Source organism: Mauremys reevesii, linkage group 1 (genome assembly GCF_016161935.1).
Source record: "Mauremys reevesii isolate NIE-2019 linkage group 1, ASM1616193v1, whole genome shotgun sequence".
Classification (NCBI taxonomy): Eukaryota; Metazoa; Chordata; order Testudines; family Geoemydidae; genus Mauremys; species Mauremys reevesii.
Genome location: NC_052623.1, coordinates 336,159,042 through 336,179,427, shown reverse-complemented (window position 1 = coordinate 336,179,427; position 20,386 = coordinate 336,159,042). Strand labels below are relative to the sequence as shown.

Genomic DNA, 20,386 nt, shown 5'->3' with positions numbered 1-20,386 from the left:
TAGCTGCCACCTGAGCTGGAACAAGAGCTGTACCAGGGGAAAGAATTGTGCCCAGGCCTGGAAGGTGTCCAGTCTGAGGAAAAAACTCACTGAAGCATCTCTGAGGGTGAGATTATCTGTATTCAGTTTGATTAGCCATAGATTTGTGTGTTTTATTTTATTTTGCTTGGTAACTTATTTTGTTCTGTCTGTTACTACTTGCAACCACTTAAATCTGGGGGGAAGGATAGCTCAGTGGTTTGAGCAGTGGCCTGCTAAACCCAGCGTTGTGAGCTCAATCCTTGAGGGGGCCACTTGGGGATCTAGGGCAAAAATCAGTCCTGCTAGTGAAGGCAGGGGGCTAGATTCAATGACCTATTATAAATCCTACTTTCTGTATTTAATAAAATCACTTTTTACTTATTAATTAACTCAGAGTACATATTAATACCCGAGGGAGCAAACAACTGTGCATATCTCTCTGTCAGTGTTATAGAGGGCAAACAATTTGTGAATTTAACCTGTATAAGATTTACACAGGGTAAAACAGATTTATTTGGGTTTAGACCCCATTGGGAGTTGGGCATCTGAGTGTTAAAGATAAGAACACTTCTGTGAGCTGCTTTCAGGTAAACCTGAAGCTTTGGGGCAAGTAATTCAGACCATGGGTCTGTGTTGGAGCAGATGGGAGTGTCTGGCTCAGCAAGACAGGGTGCTGAAGTCCCGAGCTGGCAGGGAAGGCAGGGGTAGAAGTAGTCTTGGCACATCGGGTGGCAGCTCCCAAGAGGGTTTCTGTGATCCAACCTGTCACAGTAACTATACAATAAAAGTATGTATCTTAGAACAACGCTTCCTCAGCTCTTGTCCCCTAACGCCCCTACTCTACTTGAGCTACATTGATGACATCTTCATCATCTGGACCCATGGGAAGGAGGCCCTTGAGAAATTCTATCAGGATTTCAACAATTTCCACCCCACCATCAAACTCAGCCTGGACCAGTCCACACAAGAGATCCACTTCCTAGACACTACAGTGCAAATAAGCGATGGTCACATAAACAACACTGTATACCGGAAACCCTCTGCCCACTGTACTTACCTACATGCCTCCAGCTTTTATCCAGACCACATCACATGATCCATTGTCTACAGCCAAGCTCTAAGATACAACTGCATTTGCTCCAATCCCTCAGACAGAGACAAACACCTACAGGATCTCTATCAAGTGTTCTTAACTACAATACCCACCTGGTGAAGTGAAGAAACAGATTGACAGAGCCAGAAGGGCACCCAGAAGTCACCTACTCCAGGACAGGCCCAACAAAGAAAGTAACAGAATACCACTAGCTGTCACCTACAGCCCCCAACTAAAACCTCTCCAGCGCATCATCAAGAATCTACAACCTATCCTGAAGGACGATCCCTCACTCTCACAGAACTTGGGAGACAGGCCAGTCCTCACTTACGGACAGCCCCCCCACCTGAAGCAAATACTTACCAGCAAGTACACACCACACAACAAAAACACTAACCCAGGAACCAAACCCTGCAACAAACCCCGGTGCCAACTCTGTCCACATATCTATTCAAAGGACACCATCATAGGACCTAATCACATCAATCACACCATCAGGGGCTTGTTCCCCTGCACATCTACCAACGTGATATATGGCATCATGTGCTAGCAATGCCCTTCTGCCATGTACATTGGCCAAACCGGACAGTTTCTATGCAAAAGAATAAATGGACACAAATCTGACATCAAGAATTAAAACATTAAAAACCAGTAAGAGAACACTTAAATCTCCCTGGACACTCAATAACAGACTTAAAAGTGGTAATTCTTCAACAAAAAACCTTCAAAAACAGACTCCAGCGAGAAACTGCAGAACTGGAATTAATTTGCAAACTAGACACCATCAAATTAGGCCTGAATAAAGACTGGGAGTGGATGGGTCACTACAAAAACTAATTTCCCCCTGCTGATACTCACACCTTCTTGTTAACTGTTTGAAATGGGCCACCTTGATTACATTGGCTCATTAGCACTTCAAAAGTGATTTCCACCCCTTCTTGTCAACTGTTGAGAATAGCCCACTTCCACCTTAATTGAATTGGCTCATTAGCACTGACCACCCCCACCCCTGCTTGGCAAGTCAACTCCCATCTTTTCATATGCTGTGTATTTATACCTCTCTACTGTATTTTCCACTTCCATCTGATGAAGTGGGTTATATCCCATGAAAGCTTATGCCCAAATAAATTTGTTAGTTTCTAAGGTGCCACAAGGACTCCTTGTCGTTCTTATCTTATTACTGTATTTACATGTATTTTTACTTTCCTATTTATTCTTACCCTATTATTTTACCTACTCTTTTATTTAATTCTTATTTAATTGATTATTAACTTGTAGTTATCTTTTGTATGTAACTCTCATTTTGTTACCTTTTTATATTATCTCACTTTCTCTCAGGAGTCTTGCTCTTCTACAAGAGAAGATGAACCCACCCAATAGAATTATTTACAGAGTGAAGTACACCTCTGCCCTGATATAACGCTGTCCTCGGGAGCAAAAAATAAAATAAAAAAATCTTACATTATAGGTGAAACTGCGTTATATCAAACTTGCTTTGATCTGCTGGAGTGTGCAGCCCCAACCCCCAGAGCACTCCTTTACCGCATTATATCCACATTTGTGTTATACTGGTCACGTTATATCGGCGTAGAGGTGTATTATTGCATGTGAACAGAAGTGGCAGAATCTGGTCCTCACTGCATCAGAAGTTAACAGACCCTAACATCTCCTCCAAAACTTTTAAAAGTTTTTCACATCTTCTGTTTTATTGGAAAGAGATTCACTCCTATGAATCACAGAATCATAGAATATCAGGGTTGGAAGGGACCTCAGGAGGTCATCTAGTCAACCCCCTACTCAAAGCAGGACCAATTACCAACTACATCATCCCAGCCAGGGCTTTGTCAAGCCTGACCTTAAAAACCTCTAAGGAGGAGATTCCACCACCTCCTTAGGTAACCCATTCCAGTGCTTCACCACCCTACTAGTGAAAAAGTTTTTCCTAATATCCAACCTAAACCTCCCCCATTGCAACTTGAGACCATTACTCCTTGTTCTGTCATCTGGTACCACTGAGAAGAGTCTAGATCCATCCTCTTTCAGGTAGTTGAAAGCAGCTATCAAATCCCCCCTCATTCTTCTCTTCTGCAGACTACACAATCCCAGTTCCCTCAGCCTCTCCTCATAAGTCATGCGCTCCAGCCCCCTAAACATTTTTCTTGCCCTCCATTGGACTCTTTCCAATTTTTCCACATCCTTCTTGTAGTATGGGGTCCACAACTGGACACAGTACTCCAGATAAGGCCTTACCAACATTGAAAAGAGGGGAATGATCACATCCCTCGATCTGCTGGCAATGCCCCTACTTATACAGCCCAAAATGACGTTAGCCTTCTTGGCAACAAGGGCACACTGACTCATATGTAGATGGCCAGCACAAGGCATAAAACCATAAGCAGGGACAGATGTAGCCTTGTAATTCAATGGATGCACTATATTAAATTGCTGAGAGGGCACCGACCACCTGCAGCAGCATCCTCCATCCTGGCACCAGAACCCTAATCCTGGCCTCGTGTGGTGGGAAGACCCCAGGATGGAGGAGGGGTTAGAAACTTTGCCCACCCCACTCTTACCCTGCATTGGTGGTTCCTGTTCTGCGGGGCTGAACCCTGCTCCTGCCATTGTGACCCGGCATTTGGGGCTACAGCACCAAGCAGGTTTGGTGGACGGGCAGCTCTGGGGCGGCATGGACAAGGGCAAGGGGGGGAGTGCAAGGTAAAAAGTTTTGGGACCACTTCTCTAAGATAAAATATTTTGGGGCTTCCCCCCCTCACAACCAGGGCCAGCTCCAGGCACCAGCGAAGGAAGCAGGTGCCTGGGGTGGCCAATACAAAGGGGCAGCACTCCGTTCGTTATTGGGGGGGCATGTCCGGGTCTTCAGCGGCAATTCAGTGGGGTCCTTCACTCCCTCTCTTCCTCTTCAGCAGCACCTTGGTGGCAGCTCAATTGTTTTTTTCTTTTTCTTTTAAATTTTTTTCCCCCTTTGCTGCTTGGGGCAGCAAAAAAGCTGGAGCCAGCCCTGCCCACAACACATACTAATAATTAATAGGGGGCCTCCTTGAGCTGCTTAATCTTTCATAATAGGGCTTCTGTGACTCAATTATGGTATAATTGACAAGTCTAAGCACTTTGACTTACTCAGTTTTGAGTTTCAGTAGTTTTGACTAGCTTCCTCGTATTTTTTTAGTTTCTTTTTTCTGAACTACCCAACCAATATGGGCCGCTAGAAACCCTTAATTCAGCCCATCTTCAATTCCATTAACATCAAGTACCTTGAATACAGAGGGTCTAATTATCCTGTGCCATGTGCACCAGCATCCTGCATGCATGTGAAGCAAAAGATTGAAGTTAAATATAGTATCCGACATAGACAATGATAACAGATATTAACCATGATCATTATCAAAATAAAGTGTGAGGGCTTCCTAGGGAAGGCTCAAGTTGAACATTATAAAAATGCCAGTGCTCCAGCAAAATAGTGTAGCTAACACATTTCTACTTACTAAGGCAATTAGGGCAGGGGACTGGACTCGATGACCTCTCTAGGTCCCTTCCAGTCCTAGAATCTATGAATCTATGAATTATAAAATATTTGACATAAGTTCTGCAACCTCAACAGAAATAATCAGTTTCTATCTTTCATTTCTATGCTGCATTTCCTGTAATTCATATTTTTAATAACCAACGTTTTGACCATTTTTGTAGTTATTTTAAAACGTAAAATGATAGTCATAATTTTAACTTGAAGTTAACCTTGTTTATTCTTCCATTTCAAACACCTAAAAAGTCACTTCCAACTACAGTCCTTTGTCTCAATATAGGGCACAAGGGCAAAATCCCAAATTATTAACATATTTTACAATTTTTCTGTGCTTGGGATTTCAATATATTATTTTTTGAGTAGTAAGTAACTCCCCCTGTCAATCAGCTGCATGAAGTTTAGACTAAATCGCATTCATTGTTCTTAGCTAATAAGCATATAGTTAGTTTACTATAGAATTGGCTGCAAACATTGTCTTTGGTGTAAGATCATAGGATCATAGAACTGGAAGGGAGCTCAAGGGATCATCTGGTCCGGTCCCCTGCACTCAAGGCAGGACTAAGAATTATCTAGATCATCCCTGATAGGTGTTTGTCCAACCTGCTCTTAAAAATCCCCAATTATGGAGATTCCACAACCTCCATAGGCAATTTATTCCAGTGCTTAACCACTCTGACAGGTTTTTCCTAATGTCCAACCTAAACCGCCCTTGCTGTAATTTAAGCCCATTGCTTCTTGTCCTATCCTCAAAGGTTAAGAACAATTTTTCTCCCTCCTCCTTGTAACAACCTTTTACGTACTTGACAACTGTTATCATTTCCCCTCTCAGTCTTCTCTTTTCCAGATCTGGAGTACCAATTGATCTGGGGTAAGTGGCTGGTCTCTTGGGACTGGGAGCAACCTGATATGGTGTGATTTTTGGTTTAGTGACCACTTTTATCACAAAGTTCAGTTTGTCTGAGTGGCAAGATAGACTGGAGAGTCTGAGGGGACTGTCTGTCACTGGTATAGTGATCCAGGAGTTCACATTTGTTACTGGCTTGGTGAAATCTAATTATAGAATACACCACCAGTTTGGGGTATCTGCCCTGTTTTCTGTCAGTCTGTCCTGAGGTAGGCATTCATATTTGTGAACCACTCCAGACAGTATGACATTCTCCACCTTTCAAGGTAGAGGAGATGACATGGTCCACAATGTCCATTTTTAAGTATAATGTTATGATATTCAAATGTTGTGAATCAGGAATTTTGTAGACTATCATAAAATATTTTCTTGCTTTAGATATCTGTTGTTTTCAAAAGAAAAATCAAAGTAAAATAAATAAGACCTCAAAATAAACTTCATACTCTATCTGTGCACACGAATATTATCATTTTGCTTGTGTTACTATGCATAAGCTACTTTTGCCAAGGACTACCTACTTTGCTCTGCTATTAATATCACTAAAACTTGTTGTGATGCAAGAACTCCCACCCATTTCTGAGAACAGTGAAGGCAGTTTATCTGTTAACACACAGGCTGCTGCCTGCCTTTATAAAAAGTTCTTCCAGTTTTACATACTTCCTCATTGAGCTAGTTTCACTGCAAAGATGAAGAAGCTCATTTACTTAGTCTTGTTTAAGACAGCTCTGCTTGCTTTTACAAATGTTTCTGCACTTGCAGATGAACATACAGAAGGTTTTAAAGAAGGAAAAGCTATTGATGCTTGTCCTATAAAGCTCAAAACCAATGGGAAATGTGAAGAAGGAGAGGAATGTCCATATCAGATAAACCTGCCTCCGATGACCATCCAGCTACCTAAGCAGTTCAGATTGATTGAGAAGGCTCTCAAAGAAGTACAAAATCTTAAAGATGAAGTAAACAAATTGAAGAAATCTTGCCAAGATTGCAAGTTGCAGGCAGACGACAACCAAGAAAGAGACAGTACTGAATTCCTGCCACCTAATAGAGAAGTCCCCACAGAGAACAGTAAGATACAAGACAATAGAGTAAAGGAATTACAGAGCAAAGTTAATAAAATGTCAGCCAGTTTGAAGAATGCAAAGAATCAGATCCAGTCACTGCAGAGTAATGTGGAAAAAAGAAGCCTCATAAACATGGACAACGTACAAAATTACGTCGACAGCAAAGTAGCAAATCTGACATCTTTTTTTAAAAATTTGGATGACAGATGTTCTTCTAAGTGTCCAGTCATACAATCAAGTCCTGGTATGTAAAGCTATATTTATAAATTTTCTGTAGAATTATTTAATAGAACAATTTAAACATTTTACCACAAATACCTTTGCTTTCATCTTCACAAATTAAAAAGTATTATAAAATTCACTCTTATTGTGGCCAGGAAGGACTTGCTGGAAGATACTAAGTGATTTCAACTTCCATGGGAGTTGCGAGTACTCAGTACTTCTCAGGATTTGGCTCTAACATAGTACTTAAAATGTAGCCCTCCAAAGGGAACATTTATTTTAACATTTGTTCAGCAAATATGCATACTGTATTTACTCATATTTGCATACTGCTGTCATAGCAATTCAGAGCCCAAACATTAAGATGGAAATGAAATTTCTTTATATATTTAAATTTTATTTTACACTGTATTCAAAAGGAAAATATCCACTTTAATTCTACATTACACTGAAAACTGAACAACTGTTTTTGGCTCAAATGTTTTTTCACATTTTTGAGGGATTAGGGGAAGGGAATGAGAAAGATCTGGCCCTAAAAGATTTCAATAGTTTTACTATCTGACTTTGATAATGAAAGACTGAAAAAATAAACATCTCAAAATATCCTGGAATTGTTTTTAAATGGTCTGGAAAGTGTTAGCTAACAACAAAGGAATCTAATGAAAGGTGTAAGTTGTATAGATGGATAACAAAATCATTATTTACCATAGCTACACACACATGTAAGGCTTGGCTAAAAATCTAATCGGTATTAATGCTTCTCAAATGGAAGGCACACACAGCATTCTTTTAGCAATAGTGGAATATTGGCAAGAATCTAATATATAAACAATGTAAAATGAGACACTAATGTGGGAGCTTGGGGATTTATTTCCTTTTAAATACCATGTTGTGAGGGACTTTTGTTACTTTTTAAGAAATCCTGTTATGATTATTAAAAGAAAAAATAAATGGAATTGGTATATTATATCATGTTAATCTTTACTTTTGCCAAATTAATATGATTAACATTTTAATATTTACGTTGTCTGTATGTAACTAAAAGTTTGATATTACATTGAAGGATCTTTAGAAGTAAGAGGCATTAACAAAAAGTTGCCAGTGTATTCTGCCATCCAGATACCATACATAATAAAAGAGTTCTCTAGAGATTAAAACAATGACAGGTCACTGCACTAAATTTTTGAGCACCAAACTGCTTGCCAATCCTCCAAGCTAAAAAAAGTATGACGTATTAAATTAGACAGCTCTTTTGTCTACCAGAAGTCATACCTGCAGGACCTGCTCTCCTTGACTCCCATCTGCAATACTAGTCTATTTAAAGAATATCAGAGAAAACTGCAGATAGTACAATGAATGCACTGCTATGTTTTGAAATTCTGAAACACAAGATCAGCAAAAACACAAACAGGACACATGAACAACTTTATGTTATAGCAATGTCTTTATTAGATACCAGTAATCAAATGTCATGCTTCAGGTATAAGATAGTCAGAGGTCAGGAAGGAATTTTTCCTACCCATCATGTACAACTCTCCATGATTGGGTAGGTGCATTCTAAATTCTCCTCATCACCACCTTTTTCTGAAATATCAGTTTTTGGTCACTAACACAAGCCAGTCTAGTCTTGATAGATCTATATTCTTGTGTTACTATAACACATGCAGAAAGGGTAACTGATGCTAAGTAATGTTCAACCTACAGTCTTAATCCAGGCAGGTAAAAATACTACTACAGTAACTCCTCACTTCATGTTGTAGTTATGTTCCTGGAAAATGCTACTTTAAGCTAAACGATGTTAAGTGAATCCAATTTCCCCATAAAAATTAATGTAAATGGGAAAGGGTAGGTTCCAGGGGGAAAAAAAATTCACCAGACAAAAGACTATATATATGTGTGTGTATATATATATATATATATATATATATACACACACACAGTATATGTTTTTTTAAAACAAACAATTTAATATTGTACACAGCAATGATGATTGTGAAGTTTGGTTGAGGTGGTGAAGTCAGAGGGTGCAAGAGGATGGGATATTTCCCAGGGAATGCCTTACTGCTAAACGATGAACTAGCACTTGGCTGAGCCCTCAATGGTTACCACATTGTTGTTAATGTAGCCTCACACTCTACAAGGCAGCACGAATGGAGGGAGGGGAGACAGCATGGCAGAGAGAAACAGAGACACACACTGTGTGTGTGTGTGTGTGTGTGTGTGTGTGTGTGTGTGTGAGAGAGAGACAGACAGACAGACAGACATGCATTGCCCCTTTAAGTACGCTGATCCCCACTCTAAGTACATTGCCTTTTTAAGTAGATCAGCAAGTTGAGACAGCATCTGCTGCCAGCAAGCTCCCTCCATCCTGAGCCCTGTTGTGTCCCTCCCCTTCCCCTCCCCCATGGAAATGGAGTAAAGGAATGGGGGGAGGGGGACACCCTGACATTAGCACCCCTCTTCCGCCCACCCCCTTGCACTGCAACCAGAAGGCTCCTGGGAGCAGCTCCAAGGCAGAGGGCAGGAGCAGCACATTGCAGTGGGGGGGGGGGGAGGGAGAAGGACAGCTGAACTGCCCGGCAGGGCTGTGCTGCTGCACAGGGAACTTAGGGGAGCGGGATGCTGATGGGAGGCTGCTGGACCACCCTGGTTCCAAACCCCCACCAGCTAGCTCCAACGGGCTGCTCTTTCTGCAAGCAGTGGACAAAGCAGGCACAACTTTAAACGAGCATGTTCTATAATTGATCAGCAACATAACGAACAATGTTAACCGGGATTACTAAGTGAGGAGTTACTGTACATAGCATTTATATATAACAAACAGTCCAACAGCGATAGTGAAAATGTAATGGTAATACGTGCATTATGAAACTAGAAAGGATGACAATAATTAGTTTTCGCTCATAGGAACGAATCCTGATTTCAGTGAAGTCAATGGCAAAACTATTATTGACTTAAATAGGAGTAGGGTTGGATCCATAGAAGGTGTCTAATCAGGAGCGGCACCAGAGTTTCTGGCGCCCTAGGCAGAATTCGGGAGGCGGCATTTTGTGCGCTCCCCACGGGGCGCGCGGGAGCTTCTGGCTCTGCTCCTGTTGCGCCGCCGAAGAAGGACCCTCAGCCGAAATGCCGTAGGCGAAAGCGGCAGTCATTGAGCTACTCAATTGCCTGCTGCTGTTTTCTGCGGCACGTCGGCAGAAGGTCCTTCTTCGGCGGCGCAATGGGAGCGGAACCAGAAGCTGCTGTGCGCCCTGTGGGGAGCGCACAAAATGCCACCCCCCGAATCCTGGCGCCCTAGGCGACTGCCTAGGGTCGCCTAATGGAAGCACCGGCCCTGTGTCTAATTGAGACAGGCCCTCTTTGTTCACATCTATTCTGAAACTTAGGCTACTTAACATCTTATCCACTGAAATAAACGGGAGTCTTCCCATTGGCTTCAACAGGCCTTGGATGAGGCCCTAGTTCAGGGCCTACATATGGCTTTAGATGCTTAACTTTAGGTACCCAAGTTTGAAATTGTTGTCTCTAGTCTCTGGATGTTAACAAGACAGTTTTATCTATCAGAAATCTTCTTCCACAACTCCAATTTATATGTGGATGAAAGTAAAACAAAGAAAACAATTTATTATTATTTTCATGAGTTAGGGTTGACCACAAAACTCAAGAGTGGAGGAGAATAAATAAGTCACTTATGTAATCCAAGACTATCCTTGAGTAACATATTTTGCATCCCTATTCTATGTAATTAACTCCATGTTACATTCTCTCTCATATACAAAATATGTGCATTCCATGGCAGAATTAGTATCAACCACAAAGTTAAGGTTACACTGAGATTTGAACATAATGAAAGAATAAGATTTCTCTTTCACACTTTAAAGATGGAATATACTCTCTTAATTTGACAAAATAACTCTTCAAAATAACCTATTGAGTATTGTGTCCAGTCCTAGGTGCTACCATTTCAGGAAAGATGTGGACAAATTAGAGAAAGTCCAGAGAAAAGCAACAAAAATGATTAAAGGTGTAGAAAATATGACTTATAAGGAAAAATTGGGTTTGTTTAGTCGGGAGAAGACTGAAGGGGGACATGATAATTTTCAAGTACATCAAAGATTGTTACAAGGAGGAGGGTGAACAATTATTCTCTTTAACTTCTGAGGATAGGACAAGAAGCAATGGGCTTAAACTGCAGCAAGGGAGATTTAGGTTGGATATTAGGAAAGACTTCCTAACTGTCAGGGTGGTTAAGCACTGGAACAAATTGCCTAGGGAGGTTGTGGAATCTCTGTCATCACAGATTTTTAAGAACAGGTTAGATGAACCCATGAGGGATGGTCTAGTTATCACTTAGTCCTACCTTGAGTGCAGGGGACTGAACTAGATGACCCTTCCAGTCCTATGGTTCTATGATTCTATAGGACAATTTATTCTTTATGTAATTTCTTAAATAAAATATTTACTAACTTTTGCAGAGAAAATAATTTTAAAATGCTCCCTTTCTGAAGTTTTTCCTCACATTTCTTAAATAACCCAGGAATCCTAACTCCCAGTCTCCTACTGTAGCCTGAGAACAGCACTTCCTCTTAACAAACAGTTCTTTTATTAATATTTGTATTTTTCCAGTGGTGATATACAATTAAAACATGTAATCAAACACTCCCATACATTTAAATTATTTTGTAGTAGGAATATACATTCTCAAAATAGTTTCCAACACTTAAAACACTTCCTCTGAAAGACATAAATGAAATATTGTTGTGTTAATGAACATATTGTGTTGTAAAAGCAGCAAAGAATCCTGTGGCACCTTTGCTGCTTTTACAGAACCAGACTAACACGGCTACCTCTCTGATATTGTGTTGTGGAACATGAAGTTCTAAGAATGTGTCATTTGCAGCATATCCTGTAAAAACTCTTGCGCACACCGTCAGTACTAGTAAGTGGTTATAGATGGATTTATAATCCTCAGGAAACATCTGGAAAATATGTTTGTATAAAATAAATTGATAGGAAGATGAGTTACGTAAATGGATCAGCATACTGACTATTTCTTTATTACGAAGCCAGCAATTCTACATGCACAGGAAAGCACTGTCACTTTTCTAGCTACATCTTTTTAGGAATCATAGAATCGGCATAAGACAACATTACTAGTTTCCTCCTATTTCCTAAAGTATTGTAAATAACTGACCACTGACATATGAAAAATTCCCATTGTCTAGACTAACAGCCAATAATGAGCCATCTTTAAGTCATCCTGATATGAAATAAACTTCTCATATGACATACTATAGCATGAAAGGTACTGAATTATAGACATTAATATGACAAAGTACAATGAATCCATTCCACAAGAGGAGCAAATTCTATAATACATAAGAGAAAATTAAGGTATCGTTGAATACATGAGTTAAAAAGCATTTGAAATAATAGAATGGAAATAGTAGGCCAAATTCACTACTGAAATATGCCAGCATTAGCTCATGGAAAAGAGTTCCAATAATGGAAAGTGTACAGAGGGGGCCAGATTTTGGCTGTAAATAGCAAACAACTTCACTGGGTGAAAAGGAAAGAGGGGAAGAGGCCAGCCCAGTGAAAAGTGGGCAATTTTGGCCAAAAATGCAGTGTCACCAGGGTGGCTGCATAGCCATCAGATGCATCAGGCTCCTGGTGGTGGACACCTATGGAGTAGCCCTGATGGGAATAAAAGATGCCCATACTTACCAGAACTCTGACTGCAGAAACACTTCTTGACCTCTGGAGAGATAAGTCACCCCCACAAGATGCAACCCTCGGGGTATGTGTTTTGTACCTCCTTGAACCAGCTTTGTGGAATTTAATTCATTATTCTTTATGGATATACATGCAAGAAATAAGCAGCAAGGCAATTTTATGGAGCTATGTAGCATTTTTTAGAGTAACGTTAATCATTTGTATTGTTTTTGCATTTATTAATAAATAAGAAAAATAGGAGAGAGAACCTCCAGGCAAGATACTGCTAAAAGTGCTGAAGAGTATACACCGTGAGTTTAAAATGTAATTTTTTACATTAACATAGTCTGGAATGCTTGATGTGGTTTACTAGATACTAAAAAAAATTAAATAAGACTGTCCATACTAATACTATCTATTTTCCCCCTAGTTATACAACTAATGCAAAGAGACTGTGCTGATCATTACACAGCAGGTAGAAGGCGTAATGGAATCTACAGAGTTATTCCAGATCCAAAAAATAGCAGCTTTGAGGTTTACTGTGACATGGAATCAATGGGAGGTGGCTGGACAGTGCTACAGATGCGTCAAGATGGTAGCATTAACTTCAACAGAACATGGAATGACTACAAAAATGGCTTTGGAAATCTCAGCAGGGAGTTTTGGCTGGGGAATGATAAAATTCATCTCCTGACCAAAAGCAAGGATATGCAGCTGAGAATTGAGCTTGAAGATTTCAATGGTATTCGAGAATATGCTAAATATGAACAGTTCTATGTAGCCAATGAATATCTCAAGTACCGTCTAAGTGTCAGTGGCTATAGTGGTACAGCCGGAGATGCCCTGCACTTCAGTAAACATTACAACCATGATCAAAAATTCTTCACTACTCCGGACAAAGACAATGATAAGTATCTATCAGGAAATTGTGGGGCTTACTACAGTTCTGGCTGGTGGTTTGATAAATGTTTGTCTGCCAACCTAAATGGCAAATACTATCACCAAAAATACAAAGGTGTTCGCAATGGGATTTTCTGGGGCACCTGGCATGATGTTTCTAATGGTCTTCCAGATGGTTATAGGCAAGCTTTTAAACAGGTAAAAATGATGATCAGACCCAAAGTCTTTGTGCCATAAATCAGCACCCTCTGCTGTAACCAGTTTATTTTAGGTCATACTAAAAACATCATGCTTACTCAGTATCATATTCAAAATACAAATATTGGAGTATTTTAATATTCAGTCCTAATATAATCCTTCCAAGATGAAAGAAAGTGTCTCAACATAAAATGTTTATTGATTCCTTCCTCATGCCTTATAAAGACAGTTTTAATGCTTCAGAGTAGCTGTTGCTAAAACTTCAGCATTGCTAAATTCTGAATTTGAAGGCATTGATTTTAATGTTTCAGTTGTACTTTTACTATCTGCAGCATACCAGGTTTCTGCAATCTACAACTTTTTAAGGCTTCTACAAAGGTAGCTGAATGAAAATCCATATTTTTGCCTGAAAATATCTCAAACATTTCTGATTACATATAACCACTTTAGATACCGAGTTTCATCCTCTTATATAGATCTCATTATATCATCTGTGTCTTCATAAACATTAAAGATAGATCATCCCAACACCACCACGAACTAAGAAAGTGGTATCCCATTTTAAAATGACTGAGGCAGAGATCACCTAATTTGCTCAAAGTCACAAAGCAACATTTGACAGAGTCTCTGTCCAGCCCCTTGACCAAGGGATCATCCAACCAAGTATTGTGGCAGAGTTGAACAAAAGCAAATGGAAAGGGTGTGTAGACTAAGTATGGAGTGAAACAGCACCTCCACAGCATGTTTTCCCCCACAAGCTGTTTGCTTTGAAACCATGCTTTTTGCTTCTTTGATGAAGGAAATTCAACAGCTACACAGCTTGTCAGAGAGCTATGCTAGCAGGGCTGGAGCAGGAAGCATCAGAAAGGATTGAGTTCTTGTACTACTGCCTCCAGATCCAAAGAGAGAGAGTGTGGTTCCCTTAGAGCCTAAAACCCTGTGGTTTCACACCCAAATCTCCCTTCTTCTGCATCCTCTATTCGAGGTGAACTTTATGAGGTTGCAGGGATTCAAACAATTTTTTTAACTTGTCAGAACTTTTTGGGTATCATCAGGAAAAAGATTATGTAGAAAAACACACATACATATATAAAATCAAAGTAGGGTTTCCCCCCCCGCCCCAAATTTGATGTGTTTGCCTTTTTCCCCTTAAAAGCAAAGAAAAACTAACATCCAATGAATGACTTTTATACAATGAACATAAGGGAAGCAGAGATTTTCTTGTTGTTGTTGCTCTGAAGTGTAAAATAAAATGTAACAGACGTTCAGACATTTCATGAATTTACAAACCAAAGAGACATTCCAGATCATAATGAATACTGTACATAGTGAATTTAAATTTGATAAGATTAAGGCCTTGTCTGTATTTAGACCGTGTTTGCCAGAATAGCTATACTGACAAGCCCTCCTTGTGCAGCCACAGGTTATACTAGCTCTCAGAATGAAATAAGTTATAGCGGGACAAAGACTTTTTGCTGGTGTAACTGCATCTACAGTAGGGCTTTTCCTGGCATAGCTATATCAGTCATGGGTATGATTTTTTCCACACCTAACCGACATAGCTATTCCAGCAAAACTTTTAAGTGTAGTCTGGTCCAATACTTACAAACATGACATTTACTACTTTTCGATATACCAAATTGAAGTGTGCATTAGTGATTTATGTACAATGATCTATAGTGACAATGACCAAATTATAAGATATTAATATATTTTAAAGGAATTATAAATATTTTGAAGGATATTTTGATGTGAAATGTCATTTGCTTTATTATGTTTTCATTTTAAAAGATGGATGGAAGATTTTAATACTATCAGATGTATACTCTTTACTCGAACACATTTTGAAGTTCCTTTTTATCCTGAAATAGAATGTAATTGTTTAAACAAAAAAAAGTTTTTGATGCACTGGCTAGAAGAGCGATTTTTAGTAGAGTATTATTATATTTAATCATTTGGTATAAAGTGAACTAACTGTTCCTAAACAATAATAAGTTTCCAAATAAATTTCTTCTTCACTCAGCTAATTTGTTACAAGTGAAACTGACCTTTGTTTCTTGTTTAAAGATCTTTTCTTTTTAAAATATAGACATTTTAAAATCAGAATACACAATTGTAATGTATATTATTTACATGTTAAAGGGGAAAAAATCAATCTAATGTTGATATTTTCAAAGCTGGATACTCCCTTTCTACTATTGGGCTGGATTCTCCAATTATTCAGATTAATGAAGTTACACTTGTATAAAACTAATTTCAGTGGCGTTACTCTCAATTTACACTGGTGTGAATAAAGTCTAATTCACACCCATTATGTCCACACGGCAGTTATAGTACTTGTTTTAAAGGTTCCTTGATCTGAATCCTCAAAAACAGTATCTCACCAATTATTCCTTGGATGTTCTATAACAATTCAATCACTGATGAAACAGACTACAGTAAGCCAACTCAGAATGGCCAACTGTTGACAAAAGGGCTGTAGAATTTTACGCAGCTGACTATGGGTACCTTCCAGCTATAGAGGTGCAGTCCATGGACACTACAGGTGAGCACACGATACCAGTGGCTGAATTCTCAGACATCAATGACTGGTTACTCATCTACTACTACAGAACAATTGGATCCCTGTAGTTTTCATAGGCTGCATCTCCATATTAAAGATAAGGCAGCTGTTAACTTATCTATTTTTAAATTATGCGAAACTTTTGGGCTCATGTACAGCTGTCAATATGATCCTTGATGGGACAAAGTTTAGCATCCCTGAACTAAAAAAAAAACAACCAAAAAAAAAAAACCAAACCCACCTTATACAACCTAAACACACTCTCTCTCTATACATGCGCTTAATAATGCAAAGTATGTCTTTCAATTTACAAAAAACACATGTGATAATAAAATTTTTAACCTAATAAATGCACTTGTCTTTTTTACCTGGATACAGTTAAATGTTGGATTCTTAGTATTGAGGATTATTAGTATCAGGTTTTCAAGCAAAGGGCCTATGGGACACTTTTTCCACAGAATATGAAACAAAACTCATCTGTTCAAAATGATCAGCCAAGCATGCTATAATTTCCTGGCATTCCATGGGGTTGTTTAAACAAAGAAAACTACCAAGAAGGAAAAACAAAGAATATCTTTATAACTGAAAGCCATGTTAAACAGCACTGATTTGCAAAATGTTTGAAAGTATACTAAAGAACAGAATTATCAGACACATAGATGTACATGATTTGTTGGGGAAGAGTCAAGATGGTTTTTGTAAAGGGAAATCATGCCTCACCAATCAACTAGAATTCTTTGAGGGGGTCAACAAGCATGTGTACAAGGGGGATTCAGTGTATCCAGTGTACTTAGATTTTCTGAAAGCCTTTGACAAGGTCCCTTACCAAAGGCTCTTATGCAAAGTAAGCTGTCATGGGATAAGAGGGAAGGTTCTCATGGATCGGTAACTGATTAAAAGATAGGAAACAAAGGGTAGGAATAGCATCAGTTAGTTTCAGAATGGAGAGGGGTAAATAGTAGTGTCCCCCAGGGGTCTGTACTGGGACCAGTACTATTCAGCATATTCACAAATGATCTGGGAAAAGGGGTAAACAGTGAGGTGGCTACACTCAATTTGCAGGTGATACAAAACTACTCAAGATAGTTACGTCCAAATCAGACTGCAAAGAGTTACAAAGTGATCTCACAAAACTGGGTGAATGGGCTACAAAATGACAGATGAAATTCAACGTTGATAAATGTGCAAGTAGAGTCTGGATGAGCTCTCCCTTGACATCTAGTGGTGAGCTGTGGAAAAAGACTTCAGAAACTGATCTCGTTTGCATGGACACACCCACCCTGCCTAGGTGCTCAGCATGATGGGATTGCTTGCCCAAATGATCATTTGTGGCAGGTGTTGGATCCCCAGTCTCCTTGTTATTCTGGCTGGAGTAATAAAAGGTTGTTATCCTTGTTGTGTGAACTGAAGGCAGCAAAACTGTATCTGGCATACCCCAACAGAGAGACTCACCCTCAGCTGAACAGCACTCACTAGGGCGGGGACATGGGTTCCAAAATCCAATGATCTGAGTGATTGGGGGAACAGGTAATTTGTAGTTGGTGGTGTGGGTCCTGTTTAAGGATCCTAGACACCATTTGATCCTTCCTCTCTCCATGGTATAATAAAAGAGCTAATTGAGAGTCTTGTTACATGTTGCAGAGCTGCAATCACTGATACCTAGGTCTAAGTATTAGATTTACTTTGGGATGGTGTCTCTATTGCAAGAGACTGCCCCATATGCACCAGCAGTGTGGCTGAAATCACTGAGAGCTATGTTAAGTGTGAGGGGTTGGGCCCTGAAAACATCTTGGCAAGCGAGCAGCTGGCGGAGAGGTGTAGCAAGCAGCTAGCAGGAAGGCTGGCAGAGAGGTGTGACCAGCAGTGTGGCTGGTGGAGGGGCATGGCAAGCAGCCGTTGGGATGATGAGTGAGTGCTTGAGCAGTGCAGCATGTAAGGTGTCTGCTTACCTCCCCTCTCCCCTGTCTTCCACACAATCTGTGGATGAACCTCTGATCTCTGGGGCTGCACTGGCCAAGGATAGCAACTGTGAATGAGGTACAGAGAAGGGACAGGCATGTTAAAGGGACTTTTGGGTTGCTGGACTTAAGACCCACGGAGAAAACTTACTGCCCAACTTACTTGGGGGTGGGTTTTTTGATCAGGGTTTGTGTTTATGAACTCTAGTTGCAGTGTTTTCCCAAATTAATGCTGAGTTAATTTCCTCCTTTTATTAAAAGTTTTTGCTACACTCAAACTCTGTGCTTGCGAGAGGGGAAATATTTCCTCTTAGAGGTGCCCAGGGGGTGCTGTGTAATTGTCCCAGGTCACTGGGTCGGTGTTTGAGCCAGTTTTGTGTTGTATTGTTGAAAAGGAACCCTTAGATACTGAACCCGGCCCTTGTTGCTGCTGCCTCCACCTGGCAGAAGGGTTACAAATGCAAAGTAATGCACACTGGAAAACATAATTCCAACCATACATATAAAATGGTGGGGTCTAAATTAGCTGTTACTACTCAAGAGAGATCTTGGAGTCATTGTGCATAGTTCTCTGAAAACATTCACACAATGTGCAGCAGCAGTCAAAAAAAATTAACAGAATGTTGGGAATCATTAAGAAAGGGATAGATAAGACAGAAAATATACTGCCTCTATATAAATCTATGGTACACCCACATCTTGAATACTATGTGAAGATGTGGTTGCCCCATTTCAAAAAAAGATATATTGGAATTGGAAAAGGTTCAGAAAAGGGCAACAAAAATGATTAGTGGTATGGAACAGCTTCCATACACGGAGAGATTAATAAGACTAGGACTTTTCAGCTTGAAAAAGAGATAAATGAGGGGGGATATGATAGAGGTCTATAAAATCATGACTGGTGTGGAGAATGTAAATAAGAAAGAGTAAATAACACTTTCTTATAACACAAGAACTAGGGGTTACCAAATGAAATTAATAGGCAGCAGGTTTAAAACAAACATAAGGAAGTATTTTTGCACACAACACACAGAGGGTGTTGTATTTTTTCACACATTGCCAGAGGATGTTGTGAAGGCCAAGACTATAACAGGGTTCAAAAAAGAACTAGGTAAGTTCATGGAGGATAGGTCCACCAATGTCTATTAGCTAGAATGGGCAGGGATAGTGTCCCCAGCCTCTGTTTGCCAGAAGCCGGGAATGGAACTCTTGATGATTACCTGTTCTCAATGATGAGCTGCGAAAATCTTAGTAGTTCCCTACTGGTTCTTCGGCGGCACTTTAGTGGCAAGTACTTCACTTGCTCCGGGTCTTTGGCAGCATGTTGGCGGAGGGTCCTTCAGTGCTGCCGAAGACCCGGAGCGAGTGAAGGACCCACTGCTGAAGTGCCGCCAAAGAACTGGTAGGGAACTGCCCGGGGAGTACAAGCCCGACGTGCCTCCCAAAACAGCCTATTTCCCCCCCCATCTGACCCCCATGTCCTGCCCCCGACTGCCTCCCTCAGAACCCACAACCCATCAACCCCCCCGCTCCTCGTCTCCTGACCACCCCCTCCTGAGACCCCCACTCTAACTAGCCCCCAGGACCCCACCCCCACCCAACTCGCTCCACTCCCTGTCTCCTGACTACCCTGACCCCATCCACCACCACCCCGACAGGCCCCCGGGACTCCCATGCCTATCCAACCCCCATTCCCCATCCCTTTACTGCCCCCCCAGAACCTCCGCCCCCTCCAACCGCTCCCTGCCCGTTATCCAACCCCTCCTCCCAGCCTGGCCCCCTTACCATGCTGCTCAGGGCAGGGTGTATGGATGCTGCGCAGCCCGCTGGAGCTCACAGCCCCACCCCCTTACCATACCACTCAAAGCGGCAGAAGCTGCAGAGCTGCCCAGGAGCAGTCCAGAGCACTGGCACCGGTGGTGTGGCATGCTGAGGCTCTGCGAGAGAAGGCAAGGTTGGGGAGGGGCTAGGGAAGCCTCCCCAACTGGGAGCTCAGGCAGGCCGGACAGGACAGTCCCACAGGCCGGAGTCATGACAGAAAAACCTCCCTCTTCCAATTGCCCACCCCTTTAACAACCGGTTCTAACCCGGCTTCTAAATTTAACAACCGGTTTGTGCGAGCCAGTGCGAACCGGCTCCAGCTCACCACTGCCTGTTCTGTTCATTCCCCCTGAAGTACCTGGCATTGGCCACTGTCCGAAGACAGGATA

The 20,386-nt window shown here is 40.8% G+C and overlaps 2 protein-coding genes across 2 annotated transcripts in view; one reads left to right on the top strand and one right to left on the bottom strand.

Annotated features, from left to right (window-relative positions):
* CCDC146 (coiled-coil domain containing 146) overlaps positions 1-20,386 on the bottom strand; it is a 117,784-nt gene that overhangs the window by 67,895 nt on the left and 29,503 nt on the right. The window lies entirely within an intron of this gene.
* On the top strand, positions 6,165-16,539 carry FGL2 (fibrinogen like 2). Its single transcript, XM_039517718.1, has 2 exons — positions 6,165-6,864; positions 12,988-16,539. The coding sequence occupies exons 1-2, from the start codon at positions 6,246-6,248 to the stop codon at positions 13,692-13,694; spliced, it is 1,326 nt and encodes a 441-aa protein (XP_039373652.1). The 5' UTR covers positions 6,165-6,245; the 3' UTR covers positions 13,695-16,539.

Coding starts and splice junctions, on each gene's coding strand:
- FGL2 (XM_039517718.1), top strand. CDS start 6,246: ATGAAGAAGCTCATTTACTTAGTCTTGTTTAAGACAGCTCTGCTTGCT. Junction 6,865..12,987: donor AGTCATACAATCAAGTCCTG/GTATGTAAAGCT, acceptor TTTTCCCCCTAG/TTATACAACTAATGCAAAGA.